Source organism: Odontomachus brunneus, unplaced genomic scaffold (assembly GCF_010583005.1).
Source record: "Odontomachus brunneus isolate Ranch 3 - 2012 unplaced genomic scaffold, Obru_v1 Obru_scaffold_128, whole genome shotgun sequence".
Classification (NCBI taxonomy): domain Eukaryota; kingdom Metazoa; phylum Arthropoda; class Insecta; order Hymenoptera; family Formicidae; genus Odontomachus; species Odontomachus brunneus.
Window position 1 is genome coordinate 770,615 of NW_022639578.1, and position 27,326 is coordinate 797,940.

Consider the following 27,326-nt stretch of genomic DNA (forward strand, 5'->3'; position numbering starts at 1 on the left):
AATCCACACAACACAATCTTAACTGGATATTCATACTTTTTATTGCATATTCTTGTGTCTGACGTCGAGATGTTTCCAAAATAGTATAAATTAATACCAAACAACTTTTATTTGTAACATTTTTTTCTGAAATGTGTTGTTTTCCAGATATTCAGAGATTTCGGTATATTTTTTTCTGCAAGCATATTTGAGTTAGTTAAATGAATAACTTGGCATCATAGAATTATGAATCAGAAAGAAATAAGATGCACGAGGCGCACGCATGGTTTTAGTAAACAACAGAGAAAAAGCAAAAGAACTGAAATAATAGTATCTAAAATTTCATCTAAACGATGGTATCCTGTGGACTGAGAAGGAGGATACGAACGATGAAGAATGCTGATGAGCAAGAAGGTACTACTTTCATAGGAATATCAAAGTGCAGCGAGAATAAACACACATCATTGTTTGTGTCTGTACTCCCTACGCAAACTCAATCACATACTCACTATGACGCGATGAGGATAAAATAATTTCCTCCCGGATTTCTCTGAATACTTTTTATTGTACAAAGCATTACTTAAATAGTATAGACTTCATTTCGTATATTCTTATGTATATATATATATATATATATGTATGTATATATATATATATAAGCTAATATCTGCTAAAATAATGCGTATAGTATTTTATACATTGTTCGTCGTACGAGCTGTCAGTCATGATGAAACAGTCAATAATAAATAAACTGAAAAAGTTCTAAAATTCCTAACCGAAAAGAAAGAAAAATTCGCGGAGACACCAATGCCGCGTAAACACTGGTTTCAACGGTATGTCGATATAACGTATTCTCTATGGATTTCTTCAGGGAATCCATCCTCCTAGATATCGTCAACTAACGCGATCGATTAAGTCTCTTGAATTGACTTGAGAAATATATACGTAAATGAGTATGAGCATCTCTCTCCCATGGCGCATGTCGCACAACGCCGAAACGTCCCTTCGAGATCCACAACTAACAACTCGTACACACCCGCAGAAATATATATATAAATATACTTCGTCGTATTCACTCGCGGCGTGTTCTAATGTACACGGTCTCGAACGTAATGTCTCTTATTAGGGACTTTTTATCTAGGGAATACTGATAAAACGCAAGACTGTAGAAAAATAAGGCTAGGCGTTGTCGAGCGACCGTCTCTGGTCGACGTATTTTCGCGTGATCCACCCACTCATGAAAGATCCGTGTCGCGTCTGTCACACGCAATCAATATCTCTTTCTAACACGTCACGTCTAATTCGCAATCTCTCGTGTCGGTCGCTAGAGCAAGCTTTTACAGCCGATCGACCGCTCGGTATCGGCGCGATTGTCGCCGCCGTTTTCGGCGTGTACGTTCCCATCCGATTTCTACACTCTTAATACTACGTTATTTAACATAAGGCTGGCTTACTCAGCTTAGAGGAACATTGTTTTCTCTTGTAGATACGTAACCTAGTCGTTACCGTACACCGACGTCGCTGTGATGTGTCTGTCTGTCTGCTGTGTGTGAGTATATGTGTGTGTGTGTGTGTGTGTGTTGCTTGATTCTACGGCGTCTACGCTTCAGGCTCTACAGGAAATACTGCTTCATACATTTTATACAAAATCAACTCTATGTATATCTCTTTATATATTTATATATTTATATATTTATAGAGATTTATAGATTTTTTCTTCTCTCCTTTGTCGATATAATCTCTCGCATATGTACAGTATGTGCGCTTCTCATCAGGGGTAGAGCTCACGGTGGGTGGTTGAATGATAGATCCGAAATAAAGCACACTGAAGACAGTCCGGCTTTTAACTTAGCTCAACTTAGGTCGTTATTCACACGTCGCGTCATCGACACTATTCGTTTAAATCTCGATAAGTTGCGAATTGTGCTACAAAGAATAGTGCTGTCAAACACTCGGGTAGTCAAGTCTTTTGAATATTACTCAAATATTCGGATATTCTGAGTCTTACGGACTTTATCTGAATACCCGTATCTTTCGTGTATCATTCGAATATGTTAACTTCGGTGTTTCACGCCTATTCGGGCCAAACAGCTTATTTTATTTTTTAGAAAGCAACTTTAGTCCATACGTCTTCTCACATTAGCAATGTATGGCTAAAGTTCATTTCATGAATACATAAAATAATCTCAGAATAACAAATAACAAACGAATGCGTTGCGTACTCATAACTATTTGCTAATTTGTACGACTAATACCCGCGAGTGCGGGTACCCAGATAGTACACGAGTATAGAAATATCCGAGTTACACTGACAGCACTAATAAAGAATACAATCTCCATCGACCAGACTCTCTTCCAACGCGTTCGTGGTTAAAGTAATCTTTGCGAGGCGATAACGAGTTTAATTTGTTTCTAACTCGACATTTGCTCCTATTGAAATGAGCAAGCCTAATTCTTTTGCATGGGGAATGATTGTCGATTGATGCACAAGAGTGTATATAATTAATGCCTACCGAGTAACAGTCTTCACTTTAACGATATTTGCGAACGAAAATTCAAAGTAAATGGATCCTTCTATTATAGACACCCAAGAATTTTGGCAGCTCAATGGTTGATTTTTTTGTATTATACGAAAGAAGCGTGGTTGAAATCTATTATACCGTTTAAACCCTCGCACAGAAACATCCGTAGCGCTTAAGTTTTGTTAAGTACTGACCGTAAACTAAAGTCTGTAACTGAAATACGTAATAGTAGACTTAAGTCAACGTACAAAGAAAATCGTAACATAACAAAAGTGTAATTTTGCGTGATCAGATGTATTATTACACACATGTACGAGATAAGTATATAAAATACTTTTATAATAAGAAGATTGATAAAAATATTTAACTTGTTAAATTAATATCTTATACAAATTTTTATAAACTTTTTCTGACGTTTCTTAAAATTAATTATTGCATTAATTAAATAACCAAACAATGTAAAAAAGCAATAAAAATTTTGTATAAGATATTAATTTAATAAATTAAATATATTTCTGTTCCAATCTCCTTTTTTCTATAAAATATTTGAGATATATACTTCTCGTATCGAGTACATGAGTATATATATACGAAGTATATATTAAGAAATATACTTCGTACTATCCCGCTTAATGAGATACCTGATCACATACAATCACGGTTTTGTTACGTTACGATTGTTTTTGTGCGTTGACTTAAGTTTATTGTTACGTACAGACTTCAGCACTTAACTTAACCTGAAGCGTTACGGACGTTCTTTTGCGGAGATCCCTGCTCATTACCGCCACGCAGTTGCCACACGGGAAATTTCGGAACCACACCGGGAAACAAAAAGTAACGCTTCTTTGGCGATAGTTCTTTTGGGAAACATTATAATTACGACCCGTGATCAGAGTTGGACTGATCCTTGCCTGTTCATCAGACATAGGTCCACCTCAAGGTTTTAATCTGATCCCATTGTACGGGATGCTTCAGTCGCATGTGGTTTCTGACACTGTTGGGATGGGAGAAGGTTTTGGCGCAGGAGGCGACAGGACAGGTGGGCGAGTCTCTAGGATAATGATGATCCAAGTGCGTCCTCATCGTACTGATATCTGGCAATGTTCTGCAGCAGAGGGGACACTTGTAACCGTGCTGACGGTGATGCTCGCGTAGCAACCTCTGCTGCCTGAAGTCTTGTGGCTGGCTGCGCTGGTACTTGGTGGTTGTAGTAATCGTCGTCGTGGCTGTGGTGGAAGATTGATTGATTGATGGGTCGTCTTCCAGTGGCGTCTGATGACGATGGTGAGGAGGAGGAACGGATAGTGGATGATGATGGCGATGCCGATGATGTTGCTGGTGATGGCTGTGGTGGTGGTGGTAAGCCGCGCCCTCTGCCTCATCAAGCCCGTGATCTGCAACCACCACCACACCAACGTTACCACCAGCCACCACCACCGTAATCCCACCCCGAGATACACGATAATACAGCGCGCCCAACCTCGGCCCAACGATGTTCAACATCTCAGAATATTCGCGCAGTGAGATTACCGACTCTTACTACTTGCTATCAACCGATCGCTAATCATAATTGGCACCGATAGAGACCATTTAATCAGCGCGTAAGACGCTTATTCTATAAAAAAAAAAAAAAAAAACGATTGTTTAGACACCGCTGTGACTATTGGTCTGATTCCCTTTACGAATTTCGACATATTTCAATAGTTGTTCTTGATTCAAATATGCAATCCTTTGAATACCTCTAACGTATACAGATATTATCAGCAACACCAATTCTGTTAGCTGAATTTGCATAGCAGTATAATGATATTTTTGAAATTGGAAACACAATAACGGACATTTCTGAAATTCAAAGTAACAGACATTCATAACTACCGAGATCATCATAGATGTTGACACATAGATGGGATATCCGAACACACACTGCAATAAATTTGATTCACAAGATAATTTAACAGAAATTAAAATACAATACTGCCAAAAGTTCTTCGGGATAACTATTCGTTACTTGAATATGGTTGGAAGGAGTCTGCGTCGTGCAAAAGAATATGGATACTTAACGATTGCTCAATAATGTTCTTTAAAAATAGGGGAATGAGGATATTGTTTAAATTGAAGATTGATTTTTGAGTAGCTGGATTTCCGGCGAAAGGTAGCGGAGGTGTTGCGTCTGAGGCCCTAACACAGTTCACAGACACGCTAATCAATCGTGACAGGTTTTTCGAGCAGAACCTCCTGACGTGTAATTATTTACGATCGCGCGTTCATGTGTGGCTATATTTATAATTATGCGTTCAATCAGTTTCGTATACTTATTTCCGGCGTCGTATACATTCGATTTAACGTGCGATTTTAGGCGCAGCTTCAAAATAAAAAACAGGCGATCTTTTTTCTCTCTGTCTCCCGTATAATTGAAATCTTAGTATTTTTGCGATGCTGCCATTTTTGCACTGTATCGGGGTATACGTTTTCGTTCGCCGTCGTTACAAAGTCGATGCAAAACACCGGGTCTGGCGATTGCATTAATTCATTCGTCGCGGTCGGAAGCAATTTTGCGCATCAGAGGGCTCCAACCGTCGTTTGCGCTCTTTTTGTACTCTTTCGTTACGCGATTCCTATTAGTATCCCGTTCCCATTGATTACAAAAGTATTACTACGACTGCAACGGTATCAGCTCGGAATCTTACATGCCACTCTCTCTTTCTTTCTGTCTCTCTCGCTTTTTCTTTCTTCCTTTTTCTCTCTCTCTCTCCTTTTTCTCTTTCTTTCTTTCTTTCCTCTCTCTCCCCCAAAAGCGTGTAACATTGTCCAGTTTTCGGAGCATTTCAGAACATGGAACTTTTTGAGATACGCTATCACAGCTCATATCCAATCACAATGAAACTGAGAACGACATACATTCTACCCCATATATACGAACGGAGTAAACAATTTTGATGGAAAACTACGATCGGAGTGCTCGATACCGTGGCGGGGACTACAGTGTCCTCCAAAAAACGACATCGATCGCTAGTGCCCACTAATGCCCAAGTAATCGCATCGGAAACGCATTCGGATATTGCCTGCCGTATCGCCGTGCCGTGGCGATCACCGTTAGCTAGAGAGCTCAACGTTCCATCACGAGCGGAGCTGTAAACGGATTAAACAAATTTCGGGCGGGCAACCGGTCCGACGCCGACACCGACGGTGGCGGTGGTGGATGCCGTAGTGGCAACGAGGATCCCCGTCACGACATTCAGCCCTATCGAGCGCGGGCAGCAACCCCCGCGCTTCCGACCGCGCGATATCGACTAAAGCCTCTCGGCGAGCGGCGAGTACTCGGTCGCGTCTCGACGCGTTTCCGGACGACTGGCAGACGACGACGCCGAGCGTACTCATGGCAACGAGGACGAGGACGGCGATTGATGCTGCTGCTGTTGAGCGGCGGGATTGTTCATGCTAGGCCTCTGGTGAATGCCGTGCGCCTGCAGTTGATGATTGATCAGGTAGTGCTTGGTCTTGCACCGTTTGCCGCATACATTGCACTGCGGCCACGTGTCCGGCGGCGGCCAGTCCGAGTGGACGTTTTTCACGTGCTGCCGCAGGTTGCTCGGCGACGAGTAGCTACGGCCGCAGTAGCGGCACAGAGGCCTAGCGTCGTCGTGGCGCAGTGCCGTGTAGAGCCTCGCGAAATTCTCCACCGCCTGTGTGGTATCGGTGGCGGCGGCCGACATCGCGGCCTCCTCCCTCTTCGGCATCGCCGATCCTACAACCAGGACGTGCCCGTCAGTTGATACTGTTTTCTTCCTTACTCTTTCTCTCACGCGATCTCTCCCGCCCCCACTACGTCTTCTTTCTCTCTCGCTGACTCTCTGTCTCTCTCTCTCTCTCTGTTTCCCCCTCTCCTTCTCTTTTCCCGTCTCTCTCTCACACTCTCTTTCTCCCACTCGCTCACTCTTTCTGTCTGTCTCACAGTCTCTCCCTTTCTCTTATACCATCTAGCACGCTCTATTGCATGCGAATTTCTCTCCCTCTCTCTCTCTCTCTCTCTCTCTCTCTCTCTCTCTCTCTCATTCGATGTCTCGATCACGCTTTCTTTCTCACACACACTTTCACACGTGTAACATACGTTCGCACATGTATACATAACACACATTAAGCCATCTATTCTTTCATTCTCTCTATCTCTCCTTCGCTAGCTCTGTGTTTGAGCACACATGTAGCGAGTCACACGTGATTCCTTTCTCTCATCTCTCTCGCACTCTACTCTACCTTTCTTATTTTTCCCCCAGCCCCTCTCATTCTCTCTCTTTCTTTCTCAGTTTCGCACATATATGCACACACACACACATATAGAGGCACACATGTTCCATACCTTCGGACGCACATTCGCGCCCGATCCATTCGTCTTTCTCCACTTTGGCACATGCACTCGTTCACTTTCTCTCTGTCTTTCTCTCTCTCTCTCTCTCTCTCTCTCTCTCTCTCTCTTCTTCTACTCTCTAGTACACATACATTCGCACGCGTACTACTCTCGTACTCTCAGGGCATGTCCGGTTGTAGGATGTTTGGTGTGTTGTTGTAGTAGTAGTAGTAGATGTTGTTGATGTTGTTTCTTATCCAAAAATGTAATCGACGGCCCTAGGCTAAATGGATTGCATACGCAAACGTTTCCGCAGTCTGTCATTTGTTTTACCCCTCTCGATTTCGGCACCATGCTCACCAGGCGACTTCCGGTCGTCACAATTGAACGCACGCTCGGCGTCGTAACGCGTCCTTACAGGCGCGAGATTACCCTCCTCTTTCGGAGCGGTTGCCACTGTCGCGACGCACCCCTGAGAACGGGGCGGAAAATTCAAGGGGTAAGCGGAAGCGTGCTCGATCTATCGGCAAGCATCGTCGTCCATCTTCGTCTTCGTGCACATCAAACTCTCGAAGACAGAGAGACCGTGTGAGAGAGAAAGACAGAGAGAGAGAGAGAGAGAGAGAGAGAGAGAGAGAGAGAGAGAGACTGAGAGATAAAAGGAGAGAAAAAGAGTGAGAGAGAAAGAGAGAGAGAAAAGAGATAGAGAAAACGTAAGGATGAAGCCGAGAGAAATGGAGGATCCAGACGGAAGAAAGAGATAAGGAAGAGCAAAAGGGTGGGAAAGGAAGGGAGATAGAGCCAGAGTAAGCGAACTACGTAAGAACCCTCGTATTGATCCAACCTCTACGCCTCGTTACGACTATCTTTCCTACGAATCTCTAAGCATAAGGCCTCTCCTACTTTCGTGTACGTCTCATTACGTAAAAGGGAAGGAAGTGTGGACTCGCCCTTGTCAGATGCTTGTGTGACGGATTTTCACTCGCGACCTTTACTACTCTTTTTGATATTTTTTTTATATATGCCATTTTTTTCTTGAACAATTTTTCTGGTTGTCAGAAAACTTGTTTGCTTGCTTTCCTGCTTTAAAATTAGAAAAGAATTGCGAAATTCTTATTTTAAGAAAAAAATATTATTTTTATGTTAAATATATTCAATTCGGTGATATAAAGGGAAAACCTTTTCCACTGCAACAGCAAAAATAATTCAGCTTTCAGTTCATGGTATTCGTATGACCGTGCTATTCTATTCTCGAAATTGACTTTTGTCGGCCAACCCCAGTGTGAACAACATGTAAAAGAATAACGCAGTACGCAGACCCACTCTCTGATTTATAGTGGATGACGATCCAATTTATTAGAATTACAGAGCCGCGTATATATAGCGCGAACCGCGGGAAACTGTATTCCGTGATGATTTATGTATCAATCGGGCTACACCAGAATTCTGGTGGAATTAAGGTCATATCGCTTCTAAAGCATTAAGCCTGGTTTTTCCTCTTCCTATTTTCATCTTTTACCACTCCCGTAAAATGGAATTTCCCAGCTCCACATATATTCTTGAATACATTTGCGTGAGTGCAAATACGAGACCTTACGGTCGTTATTTAAACCATAAATGTTCAATCGTACGATCTGTTTAATTCATGCTTTAATTCACGGTTGCTAAGTTTCGAAATTACCAAACGCTGCAAATTGCGAAATTCACAGCGTTTCAAACCTTTGTTCTCTCTTCCTCCTTTTTATCGTTCGACAAGTAAATAATCGATTTAACTATTGGCAGAGACTTCCCAATTATTAGATTCACGTCCCCTTAGATTTGAAGTGTTCTTAGATGCCACGCGATTATTTTTTCCAGGCATGAAGTACACTCAGGTAAGATGGTGGTCGGTCGGAGAATCTTAAAAGCTCAGGTTCGATCGATCGGGGTGAGAAGTGTACGTGTGCGCCTGATTACAACCAAGCTCCGGGCCGATCGGACGGAAGAGAATGATAGAAAGACGGGCGTGGGGTGTGGAAAAGAAGGATGGGCGGCAAGACGAAATACGGAGGGAAGGAAGCGGGGATGAGAAGTGGAAAAGGGCAAGGGATAGCTGGAATGATGAAGGACCGTGGAAATAGGAAAAGATGTTAAGAGATTTAGAGAAGATAAACGAAGGGACGCGATTTTCTTCGAGGAATTCTTTCCAAAACGAGATTACCACTTGAGAAATTGTGGAAAGTTTCGCGATACAGCTGGGGAAATAAAATTTTATTTTTTCATGGTTTAATTCCATTTCGAAGAGAGAGACGAGTAAAATAAAAGATAATATTTTAATTCGATTAAGAGAGAAGATGAGTGTACGTTTCTAAATTTACTGAGTTAACAGCATTAAACGAAGAGGTCGGTAAAACCGGGTTCATTATTTTTGTTATAATGAAACGTGCATCTCTTGCAAAGTCTGCTGTTTGTGATGCGGAATTCAATAGTAACGATCCCGATAGTTATCGAATTGTTCTCAACAGTGTCGAAACTCTCACTGTTTGGGTATCATATTTCGAAGACCAATCAGAACTCTCGTCATTCTGTGTGACTACAGACACTCTACGCCGTATAATCAAATAGGAAGACGGCTAAGGCAGCCTACTGAGGCAGGGGGAAGATGAAATACGAGAAGATGATACAGCGATCGGACGAGCGCTGTGGTTTTCGCGAAAAACTTCAAGTAGAACGAAGAAATGGGGGGAGCGTTGCCAATGTTGTCGACAAGGAAGGAAATTCGGTAGCGAGCCAGGATGATTGCGCCAGTCCATTAGCGGCGTCGCTCCGACGAATTGCGCTGCATTAACGAGGACCTGCTTCTCGAGGAGCAGTCAGCACGCTGATTGGCCAAAGGGAGCCTGAAGATCGATGTCTTCGGGTTTCCGGGAAAGTCCTTCCGCGTCTGCCTTGCGTTACCGCAGGGGCGAGTAACTCGAAAACGCCGATTCTGCTGGGGCACAGAGGGAGGGAAGGACCGGGGATCGATAGGCGGCGGTGCAATTTCTATTCCTGGAAGTATAATCGAAATGAGAAACGAGCCTTGATGTGCTACATCGAAATTCGATTCGATGCCGCGAAGGTGGAAACAACGAGTGCGAAACAACGAGCAGTTCCTGCGGGAACTAATCAGTGATAAAGTTTAAACCTCGATGATACGCGTACGTTGAACTTTCTGGCGCGCTGCGCTGCAAATAGACTGTTGCCACTCTTGTATAAGGAGTCAGTTCCTATTGACAACGTTGAATAAGATGAGTTTGCCTTTACAACGTCCCTTACAGGAGGTCGTTGACATCCAAGGAAGCTGGTTTTATATGACCAATTATATCCGCTAATATAGCTTCGCCGAGCCATTGTGACTCAGCTACTCGTCACGGAATTGGAATCAGTCTTTTTGATGTGCATTTTCAATACAAGACACGTTTCTTCTTTTTAACATTGAGTTTCTTCACGATCGCCGCGATCGAAGGGGCTACTTAGGTTTATGACAGGCGCTTTGATGTATGACGGTCGTCGAACGGAAGGGAGGCAAATCCGAAGGGGTAGGAAAGTTTAATTTAGATAGCCGACGTGGCTGCCTGCGACAACTCGCGTGCATCCTACCTTTCAACGCGACCTAAGCTTTTTACCTCGTCCCGGAGGTGTAAAAAAAAGTACATCGCTCATTGCGATGAGGGCAAGTAACGTTCGTTCTTTCGGTCATTTTCTCGGGACGAGGGTGGCAAAGGACCAATAGCATCTCACACTGCACGGCCAGCATCGTTCGTACTCTCGTAATAATTCATCAAGGCATCTGAGTTTGCCGTTTTGACGTCTCAATTCGATTTCTTGGCAATTGATATTAATTAGCATTACTCGCGACGGCAGGAATGTATATACTTTTAAACAATGTTGGGTATTAATCGATTAGAATTTTCTTTGACCAAAATAATCGGCAAATCTATAATCAAAGTTAATCAAACGTCATAAGCGTAATGACGAATAATTTAATCGATTGATAAAATTAATTATTAATCAGCGTATAATCAATCACATCAAAGCACGATTAATAATTAATTTCATTAATCGACGAAATTATTTGTGATTTTATATATGAGGATTGATTAGTTTTCATTATTGATTTGCCGATTATTTCAGTCAAAGGAAATTTTAATCGATTAACGCTGCTTTTGAATAGGGATGAAAGAGAAATTTTAACTCTCGCGATTTTTGAATGATATCGTAATCATTAGCAATGCTTACTAGACTTTTAGAATTTTGCAGTTTGATGCTGATATAATTATGACAATCGAAAATTGTTATTCCGATTTCGTTTAATTTTAATTACCCCATACACACACATATACACATGCACGAACAAATAAGTTTCTCTGCCCACGCTATTAGTTCGAAACATACGAGATTAAGACGCACAATAACATAGTAGTGAACGTTTTAAGTACTAAAGCCAATTTCTTGAAATAAATTCCTCTTGGAGTTTCCCACCCGATACACTCTCTGCTCTTAAAACACGAAAAAGATTTCCGAATTTAAAAAGTTTCCGGGTGTAACATGGAACAATTTGATGATGGTCTTCAAGGCTTCTCCTAGGGAGGAAATTCCTCGTGCGAGACAGCAGGGAGAAACGTATTTCTAAAATTGAAAAACCATGTCTTCCATCGAGAGAGTTTACCCCAACTATCGGGATGCGATGTATCGCGTACTCTGCGTAACACGCACGTGTATTACGCACGGGAGAATGCGTTAGGTGAAGAGGTTGGGGCTGGTGGGAGGAGGGGGAGGCGATTTCGCATAGTTGAAACAACTCTCGCGTCCTGCCGAGTTGGATTTGCAAACGGGAGGGTTAGAATAAAGCGGCTGGATGGCTCAAGCCGTCTGGATGAAACTGAGATTGCTTGGCAATGGCAGCCATAACGGAAAATACAAGACTATGTAGACGCGGAACGGGAGGAGCATAGCAGGCAAAAACGCGTCGGTGTAAAGATAGCCGAAATAAAAACTCATGCTTTTAGTACGAAGTGAAAAGAAAACTTCTCTTCAGGGCTGTTATATGTAATGACCACATTTAACGATGATTCGAGTTCAATATTTTATTTTTGAAAAGTAAATTTTAAATATTGCGTAAATTCGCGAATTTGGAGTAAGCGTTGACTTTATATTACACACATATACTGCCACAAATTGTCTCAATAATATCTCGTCAACAACCAAGATTTGAAAATATAACAAAACGTATTTACAAAACTATTGTAAAAATATATCTCTAGATATTTGTAAAAAATATGCTTTCAAAAATATATTTATCTGGAATAGCTAACGGGAGAGTGTTGCTCAGCAGCGTATACTTTCAGAAATATGTATCAAGAAAGATATATAAGACAATAAATTCGACGGACACGTGATACGGTATTGCATGGATATAGAAGATACGGAGGAAGGGTAAAAAAGTATTGGAAGACGTTGAAAGGGTGGGTACCGCTGTGCGTGACGCGCGTGTGTTAAGACGTGAGCGCGCGCGTTCCAGGCACGTTAGAAGGAAATAAAGGGTGGATTTACGTATTCGGAGTGAATTTCGCCTCAGGAGATTGCCAACTAGAATTGCGTGGGCCAACAGAAATACGCAGAGGCCTTAAGAAGAAAAAAACTGGCCATATCGAAAAATACAAAAATCAAAACGTTCTCGATAAATTACATAAAAGGTTGATAACGAAATAAAGCAGAAAACAAAGTAGCAGAACATTCAAGTTGAAACCGTCGACATGAAAGCCTACAAAACAGTGTATCGCTAGCACGGCATATTAAAAATACCTCTTAAAGTATTATATTGGCACGAAGTCATAAAGTTATTGGCAGAGGAATATTATTCTCGTAGTGCGCGCACACAACACGCATCAAATACGCTCCTCGAGAACTGCGTACGTCCACAAATACGCAACGATCGCCTGGATCTCGGTCGAACTCATAAAAACAAAGTTGAACCGTATCAGCGACTGTCGAAGGGGATGATATCTGTAGCGCGCGTGACATGCGTGCGTTAAGCCGCGGGTGCGTGAGATTCGGGTACGTTGGGAAAAAAAGTAGAGGGTGAATTGACGTAGTTGGAATGACTTTGGTCCGCGAAGGGAGCGGCGAAGGGTAGACGGGGTTAGGAGTAGGCGTTTGGGTGATCGGAGGTACTACCGAAGAAGCTTAGGATGGTTGGCGGCGACAGTGGTGGCGGCGGCAATGGCGGCGGCGGCGGCGGCGGCGGCGGCGGTGGCGGCGGCGGCGGTGGTGGCGGCGGTGGTGGTGGTGGCGGCGGCGGCGGCGGCGGCGACGATGGTGGTGGTTGAGCAGTGGCGAGGGGTGGATGCCAGGGGCAAGTGAGGGCAGATCAATGCGGACATGTGCGGGAAATTGCACAGGGATCGATCCCAGGACCCTCGGGGGAAGCGCGGCCTCTGTGTTTTTCTCTCTGTCACTCCCTCTCTCGCACCCTGTATAGTTCCTCTGCCTCCGTCTACTCTGTCTCTCATTTCGCTCTCCCCTGGTATCCTAACTCTTTCTTTCTCTCTCTTCCTCCCCTTCTTTCTGTCTCTCTCTATCTTCCTCTCTTTCCCCTCGCTCTCTTGCGAGAGTTCTGTCGTCTCTTTTTCATGAAATGCCTTCGTCTGGTTGACGGGCATGTCGCTTATTGACCCTGCTGATGATCATCCCGCGATCGACAAATTTAAATTTGGTTTATATGACGTTGACTTGGGTGCATAGAATATTTGTGTACAATGCTTATCGTGTTGCACAGGATTCACGTATAATTATATATCGATTATTCAAAGTTACGAATTAAAGAAAAACAGACAAATATTTCTGGATTCAGAATTATAGTAAGATGATATTTGGGATTGAATCCCAAGTACTAACCCTTCGCTCAATTTCTACGACATTTTTTGATAGTTTCGTTTTCCTATAATTCAGGAAGTTTCGGCGTTTGCTTACAAAGATTTGAATACTTCCTTTTATAGGAAAGTATTCAATGAGTGGAATGAATTCTTACAAATGAATTCTTACCAAATTTTTCAAAGAATGGTACTATTCACAAAAAGTTGAATCCAAGAAACTGGATGTATCCATTTGTTATGAGCAAGACCTTCATAGTTCAGCAATTGATTTCAGTAAGAGTTCTTGCCGACAAAAGTTACCCAACAAGACTTAGTGCTTGGTCTCGGCCAAGTATTAGGTCTAAGGTCGAGATTTATGCTGACGTATTGAAAAAAAGTCAAAAACTACAGGAAAAAATTACTTTTTTTTCTAACAAAGGATGCAACGGATGACATTGAATAATGTAATACGGATGCAGACCTGAGAAGAGAGAAGAATATCACAGCGAGATAATTAATGGATTGTAATGTTCAGACAATATGCCTTACACATTGTAAAGGCTACGAGATACGAGAGAATACCAACGCTGCATATGTTCCCAGAAGTAAGCAAGAGTGTAACATGACGAAAGAAAATGATAGTTGCAACATACATAATCACACAGAATATTCAAAGAGGCACCAGAGGCATAGAGACCTTGGTTTACAAAGGTCCTTAGTTTATGGTACCCATAAATGAAAGAAAATCCGTTTAGTTGTAGAAAAGAATAAGGAGAATTGAGGGTAACTTCTCTATTGTTGAGATAGCCCTTTGGAACAACCAAAAGCCGTTTTCTGCGCACGTCATGCAGAAAACGACGATATACAATGCGTCTCGTAATCTCTGTGCAAATTTCACCTCCGCGATCGGTCTCAATCGAAGCGAACGTAACGCCGCGCGTTTATCACAGATGCAGTATCCGTGCGGCGCAACATCGCTTCGCCGTGAAGATTGATTAAGCCCGGCGCAGCCACCGCCGCCTACGCGGGGTATATTAAAGACGTGACCCGACATAAAGGATCCTTGTCCTCAGCTCCTATCTATCTCTTTCTCCCACCGCCTTTCTTCTATGACCACATTGATTTTCCACAGTACTCCACCCTCGGTCCACATCACCCGATATCCTCCCCTTCGCCCGCCAACCCCGTCTGCTAATTTTCCCTCCGCAAACTCTCTTCCCCGAGAAAGAGAAAGATATATATATATATATATATATATATATATATATATATATATATATATATAGAGAGAGAGAGAGAGAGAGAGAGAGAGAGAGGAGAAAGAGGGAGAGAGAGAGAGGAGAGGGAGAGTACGAAGCGGGAGTACAAACAAGTACCAGGCCGGCGTCCGCGCCTTCTTCCTAGGCGTCTTCTTATCGACGCCTGGCGTCGTCGTGCTGGAGGCCGTGCACAGTCGCTGTTTACTCGCGAGTAATCCGAGAACGAGCGGACCGAGTACTCGAAAGCTTTGCAAGTTTGATTGAATCCCGGCAAGAGCGCCGTCGGCATCAGGAAATGGACAAGTTGCCAGCTTCGGAGTTCGTCCTTCACAGTCCCCGTTTTTTGTTTCCCCTCGAAAGTTGGCGGATGTCGCGAGTAGGGGGCCGTTTCAGTAGGCGCAATCGGCCTGTAACTTTCGCGTCTCTGACGGTCGATAGAACGAGGCGGATCACGAACGAGTTGTGAGGTCTCGCAATTACGAGACCATGATGGTACCATATTTACCGAGTTCATATTGACGGTATGAATGATGATAGTTACGAAAGTATAACGGACACTTCGCCATCACGTCGTGCAGCCCCGCGTTTTGTTCAACATTTCGCTCGACACGTTCCTTTTTTTCATCGTTCAAATTTTAGATTATGAAGAAAAATTGGGAAAGAGAATGTGTGTTCACCGTAGCCATAATGAGATTTGTCGCTCTTAATCACCGTTGCAGGCGCTATTTTGTGACACATGAATATCCATTAATTGTTGTCAATTTGTTTAAGAGCTCGTGCTTTTTTCAGATAAAAGCGCATTTGAACTTTTCCTCGTTGATGAGATTTCACCTTTGATGTACGCCGTTTTTATTGCGTTAAGTGGATTTCAGAGGTAATTTTTTTCCAGCCGGCTGCGCCACGTTTGCCGCGCTGTTGCAGTGTCCATGAAATGCGTTCTCGTTTCCCTCTCATATCGACGAGGATCAATAGGGCAGGGGGAGTAAAGCGGGTATCCGTGACGGCGATTTCGGAAGCGCAACAGCAATACAGAGTCGAAAGCGCGCGCCATCGTATTCACGACTATAAGTGTGATTTTAACATTTTCCTACACTGAAAAAAAAAGTTTGGTAATACTCACCAAATGCGTTTTACCATACCATTTGGTAAATAGTAACCAATATAGTAAATGTTACCAAATGTTTGGTAATAATTACAAAATTGTTAGTAACATTAACTTTCCTATAGCAATATTTACCTCTTATATTTAGTTGATACTATTTTACTAAATGTAGTAATTATAACACAGTAGTATAATAACTACTAAATGTAGTATTATAATATAGGTTGGATAATTATTACCAGAAATTTTTCTCAGTGTATGCCCTCAAATTATTTTTCTACACATTTTAAGAGAGAGAGAAAATCAAAATATAATTCAACAAAATGTAATTGCACCTTGACACGGCGTATGTTACATCTTCTCATCATTAAGCGATTCTGAAGCTGCCGAAAGTTCGCCCATGATCTTATTTTCCACACTCCACGAATATTTTGAGATAGTAATGCATTCAGGCAAGCCAGAATACTTCTCTCGAAATCGGTCACTTGTGGAAACGGTGTCGCGGAGACTAATGCGACAGATTCCGAGAGAGAATTGCAATTGTCATTTGTCGGGAAAACGCAATATACGGCGAGCCACCCTCCGAGCGGCCCGGCTCCCTTCTACCCGCGCGACGATGGCAGCACGTGGATGCCGCGAGGGTGAAGACGGAGAAGAGGGCAGCTCAGGACATTAAGGAGGCAAGAGACGAAATGGGCGTCGGGATAAGGAAGGTCGGATGAAGGAAGGGTATACTGAGGGATAGACAGAAAGAAGAGACGAGCGGAAAGAGGAAAGGCACAAACAGTTCGATGTGACACCGTGCATTCGTCTCGTTGCTCTGCTTATCGCGCAAGGACCCCATTTTTATCCTTCCCGAAGTGTCCTCCAGTGTTCTCTACCTTCTACACGGCTCATGTAGACCACCTATGTAAGTCCTATCCGCTGCCCCTAACTCGCAGTATATATCTGATGGCATCTGATGGCACTCCCAAAATGGGCCACTACATCCAATCTCGTCTCATTTCCGGTTCCTTTCTTCTTCTCAATGACCTTTGTTTCAACTGTGATTTTCATTCCGAAGAGAGTTCGACTGGGGTAACCTGATCGCGTCATCGATCTTCTCCGCAGACCTTTCCAATCCTTACAACACGAAGTTTCCTCGTTTTCTTGGGTATCAGGGCGCTATTCTTGGAATCGCTTCAAAAGAGTTAGCACTTTGAATGTTATATTTTGCCGGAGAATTCGGGATTATATCGGGTTGACTGTGTTTCCTTCCAGAATGTCGATAGGATTAAGAGTAATTGAACAACGATTAAAAGTGATTGGGAAACGAACGAAAGAGCGCATACCAGCAGAAATAAGCACAACATCGAGACTTACTGAATTATCCCGAGAAGAAACGATATTCCACAGTATCTACTTCGAGATCTTCTTTCTAAACTTCGGATAATCGGGTCTACTTTTTCCGTTCTTCCTGACACCCTCTCGGAAAGCCAAGATTCAAACGGACGTTTTGAGGATGCGGGTAGTCAGCAAAGATTAAGGAAAGAAGACAAACAGGAAACGCGGCCTCCTACGTCCCTTCGTCCACGTGCTGTTCGGAGCTTCGGCACGTGCATGTGCACACAGAGCTGACGGCGCAGACATCGATCGAGCCGTTCTCGTCGCGTAGACGCGCTCACGCGATCCCTGAGTTCACGACCGTCACGGCCGGAATTCTTTCGCGATCCTTCTTCCCCTTAACTTGTATGTATCGCCTGTAGGATATCACGTACACGCCGAGCAGCGGATAGTTAAACGCGGCCAAAGCCACGACACCCTTATCACGGGAGCGCGACGGGGCCGATAAGAATCTGACCAAGCCTGAAACCAAGTTATCCGGATCGGCTCTGGGTGATAGATGGCTCTAATCTGCCGAGAGAGCACGATCGAGAGTCGACCTTGCAGCGAAGAACATGGATCCGTAGGCTGCTGGAATCCAGCTCGAGTGATCAAGATAAGGACCCGCGCAAAAAGGACATAAGTCACGCTGACACGTAATTTCGTTGGCTGGAATGATACGCGTAATTTTCCTCGATGTCTCTCACAGTCAGGCCGAGGACGTATGTTCGTGGGACTTTTAGATTGAAGACTGAGTTCTTTTGGATTTGTAAAAAAATATACAGATTTACGCAATCGAATTAATTTCGCTTTTGGACGAAACGACAAATGGACAATTTTCCCGATAAATTGCGTTGATGTTTTGCAAGAAAGTCTCGAGTTATTAATAGTACGTTAACTGCGAGTAACAATTGTGAGAAAAATAATTCACACACGGAAATTGAAATATAATGTTCCAAAAATTTAACCAGAACTAATATCGATGCGGGACCAGCCGTGACTGGTTTTAATTTCAATTTTAATTTTGATACCGGTTTCTCTCTCCTTGACAATTTCGAAATATCAGTTTTTGCTCTTTTTCGTTAACTCTGTCGCGAAACTCAACCCGGTATCTCTCAAACCGCGCGCGTTATATGTGTATTCGCTGCCAACGGTGGTTTTCCCACGGGCCATTGGCTCGGAAGGACTGCAATTTGATCGAAACCCACAACCCCGGAAAAAAGCATCATAGCTTCCGGGCAAATCCTAGCAAGAATTTCTCACCGAGATAGAGCGTGTGCGATATTTGTACAACGCCCACGGCGAATTCATTGATGTCGCATGCGGCGTCCGATGATCATTCAATCGTATATTCACTTTGCAAATCAAAATGTTCAATCTCCCAAAATTCGCGAACTATAAAAATACACGAAGGACATATCTATCCTATACACATTTTTGGCACTTGTGACGCTTTAGTCAATGGAGAATTATCGAAATAGCGTGTGATGGTTAAGGAGAGAAAAAGTCGCATCTCGAAGAACTACCGCATCACCTTCATACCATTCGAAAGTATCCATAAAGGGCGATCATCAATCACCGTCGCGAGAGTCATGCGGGTGACGGCGCAGCCTCGCAGCTGATCCCATCCTATCGCTTTCTCCCGCATCGAGCCTCGTGTCACTGGGTTACCGCACGTCCTGGAACGGAAGTGAATTCTACCCCCGGCCGCACCCGGGCGCCGGGGCGAGTACCAGTGAGTGCTTTTAGGCGAGACCGCACTCATAGGCGACGAAGTTTTACGCCGATGGTACGAAATAAGGAGAACGCGACGAAATCGAGGGGTCTGAGGGGGGCGGGAGGGTGGAGGAGAAGGCACGAAGGGAGAGTCGGAACGTACGTGGATGAGGGAGCAGATAGCGAGGAGAAGAGGGGCACACAGGCGGGGATGCCGGGAACAAATGCGAAGACCTGCCTCCATTTACAGGGGTTGCGAGCGTCGGGGGTTGGCACGAGGCACGAGATGGAAGAGATTCGTAGAAAGACCGCGGAATTGGATAAGCCGGTGGGGTTTGTTTTGTCAGGGGTTCTCGCAACGAGGGTAAACACGAGCTGAGACCGTGGTATCGCGTGGTCGATGGTCATAGGCCCGACCATCGCGTGTTCCAGCGAACTTCTCGCTCGTTCGCCCGCTCGCTCGCTCGCTCGCTCGCCTGCGGAAATCGGCAATCTGCTAGCCCGAGACAGGCACTCGCGCCGTTAACAAGCGCCGGATCGATGGGTCGAAATGGCTCCGCTGGTTAAATTAATATTTCCTCGGAATGTTTACTTTTCACGAATGACTAAATCATCCCCACCTCGTATCCGCGTCTCCCCCTCCCCTTCTCTCCCCCGATCTACGCGCAAGTTTCCAGCACCGGTCTCTTCTGCGAAATCGTTGTTGTCGTTTAGCAACTGCGCGAATTGGCTCAAGTCTGCGATGTTGTCTACTAAGGTGACTTGAGATTTTGCCTCGCGCGTTACGGAGAATCTATAAGTTAGTTATTTGATGGGCGCTTATGATGGGTATTATGAGCTCTTTTCTTGGATATATCTAGGAGAATGATCAGGATGACGCGATTGCTTTCACTCACGTAATTGCTTTCGTCTCACAAAAAGCTTTAAAGCACTTCTTGCTGTGTGTTTTCAACGCGATATCAGAAATATAATTTTCAGTATTCTGACGTGTTTTTCATTCTTGCTATTTTTAACGTTTTTCTGTCTTGCTATTTTGAATATTCTGCCATTTTTTCGTATTTGGTAACACATTACGAAATGATATTCGTTTCATTAGTATCATATTATTTCGACATAGTCATCGTGTTTCTGTACCGCCTCGTGCGCGACGACACCCCGCAGAAGCAGCGATATAAAGCGAGGGAAACCTCGCGGTTGCAATTTACTTTTCCTGATATCATTCCGCGATACGATTCGCCGGTCTCATTTCCCGTCGTAGCGAAAGTGCGGAAGGAGACAGGTCCTTACGCGAAGAATCGTCGGGACGAGACCGACGGCGATCGAAAGCCCGACAATGGAATTGCGATTATCGTCCGAGCGGGGTTGCTTGCCCTCATCAAACCCTATACGCGAGGGCGAATCGAATGGTATGGAACACGATGAGAGACAGGGAGAGGTATCGGCGAAGGAAAGAGGGAGCGGGAATGAGGGCGGGACTGGCACCGGGTGGAGGAGCAAGATAGAGTCAGAGAGGAACGTGCGGGAGGTACTAGGTGCTGTTTGTTGAATCCTCGAGATCAATACGACGTATCCTATCTCTTTCTCCCTCGTAATACCGCGGACGATAGCGTGCGTGACATACGTACATGTTCATGTTCCCGATAGACGTCACGAATGGCAAAGTGATGCTGCGCCGGCCTATCCTGGATTCTCTCCGCGAAAGTATCCGTTAGATTTTATTATTTTTCTTTTCTACGCGAGAGAGAAACAAGTCCAGCGACAAAGGAACCGCTCGGATTGTCTGCCTCGCGATTATCTTTGTGCTCGCGAGGTAAATTGACATCATCAGTGACGATCGGCTAGAATCTCGTGATTAATTACACGATGTTGCGTACATCACTCATGCCAGCTATGATATATTGCTGTCATGAGATTGCAACTAGCGTGGCTTCATTTCCGATAGCTATGCAAAGTAACTTCGCGAAATCCTGATCACGCAAGTTTCCAGAAATTTCGTTCTCCTCAAAAAAGAGAGAGAGAGAGAGAGAGAGAAAGAGAGGGGGGGACTCGTAACTGTTTTCTCTTAACATTTAATATACGTTTATAAACGCGATTTTTACCAGTCTCTGTGCGGAAACTAAATAAGATTTCTAGATTTCTGTCAAGCCTCATCGAAATATATGTTTCACACGTGCAAGTTCAAAAGTCCTTTCACAGAAAGGAGATGATGCAAGAAAAACGAAATTAATCACGATGGCTCTTCAAGGTGGGAGTTGGTATCTCCGGCTTTCCTATCCATTTCCACATAATCCTTCATTCCGCCCGAATCTTCCATAAAGGCCGCCAATTCCACAAAGGGTGAATACACCGTGAGAGAGGGTGGCTTCACGACGCGGACTGCCTTTCAAGAAACGGGGCCGGTCATACCACTTTACTTATCGCACTATTTATACCGCGAAGAATTTCACGAGAAAGCTCTCTCGCGGTGCTTTCTCTCTCTTTCTCTCTCTCCCTCTCTCTCGCTCTCTCAATCCCTCTTTCTCTCACACTCTCCCCGTCCTGCCTCTCCCGACCAATCGAGGAGGCCTGCTTATCGTTGCCGCGAAGGGTGAACTGCGCACTGCGGTACGGGACAAAAATAGGTCGGCCAATTCTCGTACCAGTATCCCTCTTTCACCTCCACCTTACCTATCGACACCTCCGCACCCTTATCCGAGCTCTAATAAAAAACGAATATCTGCGAGTGAGCTTCGATCGCTTAGGCGCGGCCCTTTCGACGCACACTCAGGGTCAAATTTAACCGGCGCTGATGCGCTGAGAGGGAGGTGGAATGTGTAATCGAATTATTCGGTGATATCACGCGAAAATTAATGCGTCAGAATATCGGATGTGTAAATGTGAATTTGTGATCTACCGATTAAGTGTATACTGTTATCTCCAGCGTAATCTCTCCGAGATATGCGAGAAGCGCGGGGAGAGAGAACCGACGTATGTATGCGATAAATATTTACAACAAATCAGATTATTGGCCGATAAAATAGTGAAACCTGGAACGTTAATGTTGCGGTTGTGTATCGGTAATTAATTTATTAAATTCTGCTTGCGGAAACTTGCAAAATAGAAGTTTTTATATGTCAAGTAATTTTTCCCTTACACATATCAGACTATAAAATCTCTGTTAAATCTAATTGTTCTCAGCTGTGAGAGAAGAACGCACGTTCTATAACGTGCGAAATCCAGACAATAATCGAGCTTACTTTCACGTTACTTTCGGAGCAGAAGCTCGTCGTCGCAGTATGCCTGTCTACTAGTCCGAGTGAACACACTCTGTGAGATCGTTTCGAAACTAAAATTTTAAGTATTGCTCCGTAATAACTGCTAACTAATAGGATTGCACGCACCTTCGTCGTTCCATGTTACTCGCGAATATTAGGCATGCCGCATCGGCGCACCTTCCTCCAGCGCATCGCAGAGCCTACATGTACATATATACATACATTAACAACTACGATCACGGTACCGTGTTACGATACGATAGCGATCAGTGTCATCTCACTTTCGCTAAAAGACACACAAGTACGCGTCATAATCGGCATCTCTCTAAAGCACAACGATGCGCGCGGGTGTGTTGTCCGTCCACGTTTGATTTCTTCGTGGCGTGATAACAGCGGATTCGTCACTGTGAGACGATTAGCTGCACGGCCGATCAGCAATGACAGTGCCCCTAACGGAATTCTTTCATCGCGATTTGCTCGGGGACAAATGGGATGACATCTATGCGTTGAGCCTCTCGCGTGTATACGTAGGCAACATAATCACGAGTATGATTCGTGTTTCGTTCAATTCTCGGATCACTGCTTGTCGTCGGGCCATCTATCCGCCGCAGCATATTGCTGTTGGGGTGGTTGACCCGCGGAAGCTTGAGAAGCAGGCTGCAAAGATGGTTGCTGTTGCGCCTGCACATGCGTTTGCACCTGGTACAGGGGGTAGCTCTTTCGCTTTCTGATTCCGTGCATAGAGAGTAGGTGGATCTGCAGATACTGCTTGGTCTTAAATTGCTTGTTGCACACATGGCACGAGATGTACTCGGTCTGCACGGTGTGAACGTTGACGATGTGTTGCTTCAGATTGGAATTGTTCGAGTATATCTTGCCGCACTCGGGACACTTGGGTTTGCCGGTGTGGTTGGTGTTATCCATCTGTTGCTGGTGGTACCGCCTCTGAGACTGTTGCTGATGAAGCATCGCCATACTCTCAATCTTGTCCTTCGCGCAGGACTGCAGCATCAGATTCAGCTGATCGCCCTTAGCGGCACCGCTCTGCTGAAGGCTTTGGAGGTTGTTCTGCAGTTTCTGATGCATCATCGTCAGTTGCTCTGTGTTGAGGCTGTTGAGGGGGTTGAGGGCATTGAGGGTGTGTTGCTGCGACGACTGTTGGCTGGTGGCATGGTGATGATGGTGCTGATGATGATGGTGGTGTTGGAGGAGAGCCGAGAGGTCCTGACCTTTCGAGTTGTGACCACCGCTCTGATAAGTTCCAGACCCGGCGTGTTCGTTCCTAGCGGAGGATGTACCCGGCAGCCAACCGGAACTCGAGCTTGAACCATCTCCTCCAGAGGGCTGCCACCGCCCTGGAACCACCAGCCAATGTCAGTCCTCAGCCAACCTCGTATGATCCCTTAAACACTATTCTCAATCGCCCTTTCTTTTTTTTTTTTTTTTGTTTTTTTTGCCTCTCGCAGCCCTTTCTTATGCGCTTTTCCGACCTCCTCTTTTCTGATAGTGAGTTTCCAGGTCTTAAGGACAACTCGCCCTCGACGACTCTCACTCAGTCCCTCCCCAAACGAGTCTCTCCCTAAACCTAGGATCAAGCTCGATCCTTTGTATAGTGCGAGTTAGCACGGCAATCGTTCCTGGCGCCCTCCTGTGCGCCCTACTTCGGTCTCTTCTTCGTTATCACCTTCTCGAATCGCAGTTTTTGTTTCCGACTCTTATCCAAACTGTCGAATGTGTCGCCGATCGAGCAAAATATCACTATATTGATAACAAATCATCGAGGTTCAGATTTATGGTTTGATATTCGCATGGCGATCCTGAAGACGATCGAGCGCCCTATGCAGGATTCCGTCAATGTAACAAGTTACGACGCGAACCGATTTCACATTTACACAAGTCCCCAAGGCAATTGTCGGGCGAGAATGAGCCTCACGTCGCAAACGTGATGACGAAGATAAAGACGAAGACGAAGGCACGACGTGAAGCTCATTTTCGAACCTAATAGTAATTGCGTGGGTGTGAAAGGGGTTTGCGTCTCTGGCAAGTAAGATACGCCGCAGTAACGAACTTGAAGAGCCGTCGAGGTGCGACTCCACAATACGCTGCTCACCGTGTGATAAGAGGGGTAGCTGGCAGGGGATGCAGGGTTGTGAGAGGTACGAGAGTTCCATGCATTCAACGCAACAACGAGAGACCAGAGTCTTAGGAAACGACGGAAGGATACTAGTCTGGGCTTCGAGAATGTTTAAAAGGGTGAGATCGAATTGCTGATTTAGCTCACTTACCGTAGGTCGAATCCTGATTTGCCGCGTGAATCCCGGACGGTCCAGGTATCAGTCCTGCAATTTACGAATAGAGCGGCTGCTAAATCGAGTATATGCGAAGAGACGAGTGTGAGGAGGCTGTGGCGGTCAAACGACGGCCGATTCGCCGCGTGTGTTACATATAATTAAAAATATGTCACCAACTACTTTGCAAATATTTATCGCGGCATCCGCGCTACACTCAATTACTGACGGCATGAATTCCGCTGATACGAGTAAACAAAATTAAATTATGTTAATGACACGTTAGTTCGTTACGCTTAATAATAGATTCATACTAATGCATTTTCGCAAGTCAAGAAATACAATGAAATTATATACACACAAATGGAAATAATTGTAATTATTCATTAATTAATTTTAATTAAAGCCGTAATTACTAATTAAGTCGGCCTAATTGTTAATTACGAAAGTAATTAGTAACTAGACGAGAAATTAATTATTAATTTCAAATGTAATTAGTAATTAAATGCACTATTATAATTAAAAAAAAGATCGATTTACATCCTCGCGGCAATACTGGGTTTTCTTTTATGCCGCGGTGCCGTCGATTTAACCCTATCCTGCGCGAATTAACGAGCGGCCTGTAATTTACGCCAGCTGCTGTCGATATAAATCAACTTTTTCACAAGTGAGGAAATATCCCGCTTGTTCTTTTTATTTCGGAACACCAAGCGCTTATTGTTAAATTGTGACGGGACGTAATTCTCACAATTTCTCGAGCCCCAAATTGCGTTATAAATATTAATGCGGGATTTTGAGCTGGAAGTCGAATAATTACCTTGAAGATTCAACAGTGCCGCAGGGAAGTTACTACGGTGGTGTTCCATAGCATCGTTTAGAATATCACTTGGCTCGGTCTTTACAGAGTTCAGAATGCTGTCGTTGTTCGACGCGTCCTCCTCGTTGTCAGATATGGAATTCGAGTCGTCACCGGTCGATTGTGCCTAAGCATAGATGAGATTCGAATAAATGATCGATAATGCGGGTAATATGAAGGTTACGCGGAGAATAACAAGTGATAATTGCGGTAACATGATAATGACAATAACGCGCGAATTTGTTTCTCTCTCTCTTTTCCTCTATAATTTCGACAATTATGAAGTACACAGTTGTTAAATAAATTACACGTCATTCCTATAATATAACGTCATATAGTATAACGTCATTAACGAATTTCACGAGATCAAATACTTGTATCTTCGTATGCAAAATTGCCCGTAGACGTGTGAATGCATATTGTCGCTCACCTGTACATTGTTGCTGGGTGTTGTGTGTATTGTAGGACCACCTTCGAGAGCCTGACCTAGCAAGGACTCTTGAAGATCGGACTTGTGTTCGACGTGGTTCGCTATTGTCGGACTGTAGCTCCTGGCTCTTTTGTTTGGCGTGGGGCTCATACCGTCTTCATTGAGATCTCTGCCAGTATCCTGCCAAGGATTACGAGGTGTCGCCTGATGAAATCAAAGACAACCCGGGTAATAGAAGGGAAAAAGCCACGCATTCGTGTGAACGTTTCAACACTTAATCATTCGGTAATCTCATCGATCAGCAAAAGTCCGAACGCTCTCTCATTCATTATTAAAACTGCCGCGCGTAATATTTGTTTAACGTCTATTACGAGGAGAGTCGCGAAATTAAAAGCTAAAGGACGAAGCGCGAAATCCTAGCCGGGATTCCGCCTGTCAGGCTGGCGGCGACGACGGCGGCGGAGGTGGCGGCGGTGGCGGTGGCGGCGGCGGTGGCGACGGCGGCGGCGGCGGCGCCGCGGTGTTAAAAGCACATTAATTAAAATTCGTTTTAATTAAGGCTAAATTAATTAAAAGTTCGAAACCAGCCGTATAATTCGTATAATTAATTTTCCAACTTCCATATTAAACTGCCGGAGACAACTTACAGGTGCGCTACCGTTGTTGCCGGCCGACGACGGTAGCGGCGGAATTTTCGCGGTCGCCGCGCCGCTGTTGACATCCGCCAGTCCTCGAACCTGAAGCATCTGCGCTGTTTGCAAAAAGGTAGGCAGTCGCTCCTGACCCACGTGCACCTCGCCATGATACATAAAGCGTAATATCGACTCCATGTCGGACGGCGCTACGTCCCTTAGAATCACAATTGGATGTTGACATGGGTTCGCCTGCACAGAAAAACAAACATTTCTCTCGTATGTGAATTTTTGGTATTTTTGCAAACTAGATAATAGTCGCTTCAAGCGATACATGTATATGTGCAGCAAATAAAGATGTATTTTTATTTTTTTATATATTTTTTCATATATTTTTCATATATTTTTCATATATTTTTCATATATTTTTCATATATTTTTTCATATATTTCTAATTTTTCCATATTTTTCTTTATTTTTTTCTAAAACATTTCCAATATTTCCACACGGAGAAAGATAATTATTTTCTTTTTTTATATAAATTCTTTTACTATATTTTTGGTAGTGAAGATATAGATTGTTAATAATATTTGTCTTGCTAAGGCATGTATGTATGTCAAATTTGTTTAGATGGTTTTGTTGTTAAATATCGTATTTTCAGAGAGAGAGAGAGAAAGAGAGAGAGAGAGAGAGAGAGAGAGAGAGAGAG

The 27,326-nt window shown here is 44.1% G+C and overlaps 1 protein-coding gene across 5 annotated transcripts in view; it reads right to left on the bottom strand.

Moving 5' to 3' along the window:
- LOC116849934 (protein abrupt) overlaps positions 1-27,326 on the bottom strand; it is an 80,439-nt gene that overhangs the window by 19,105 nt on the left and 34,008 nt on the right. Inside the window, exons 2-7 of one of the 5 annotated variants that reach the window (XR_004379215.1) lie at positions 26,633-26,869; positions 25,986-26,189; positions 25,517-25,682; positions 24,697-24,750; positions 22,538-23,766; positions 3,756-3,895 (exon numbers count right to left, since the gene is read on the bottom strand). Coding sequence is in view for 4 of the 5 variants with exons in the window: in XM_032827608.1 (XP_032683499.1) it covers positions 22,988-23,766; positions 24,697-24,750; positions 25,517-25,682; positions 25,986-26,189; positions 26,633-26,869 (1,440 nt within the window). In the remaining variant the exon portion in view is untranslated. Of the gene's footprint in view, positions 1-524; positions 6,247-11,156; positions 23,767-24,696; positions 24,751-25,516; positions 25,683-25,985; positions 26,190-26,632; positions 26,870-27,326 lie in introns of those variants that run through there. The other 4 variants (XM_032827610.1, XM_032827611.1, XM_032827608.1 and 1 more) reach the window with 4 other exon arrangements.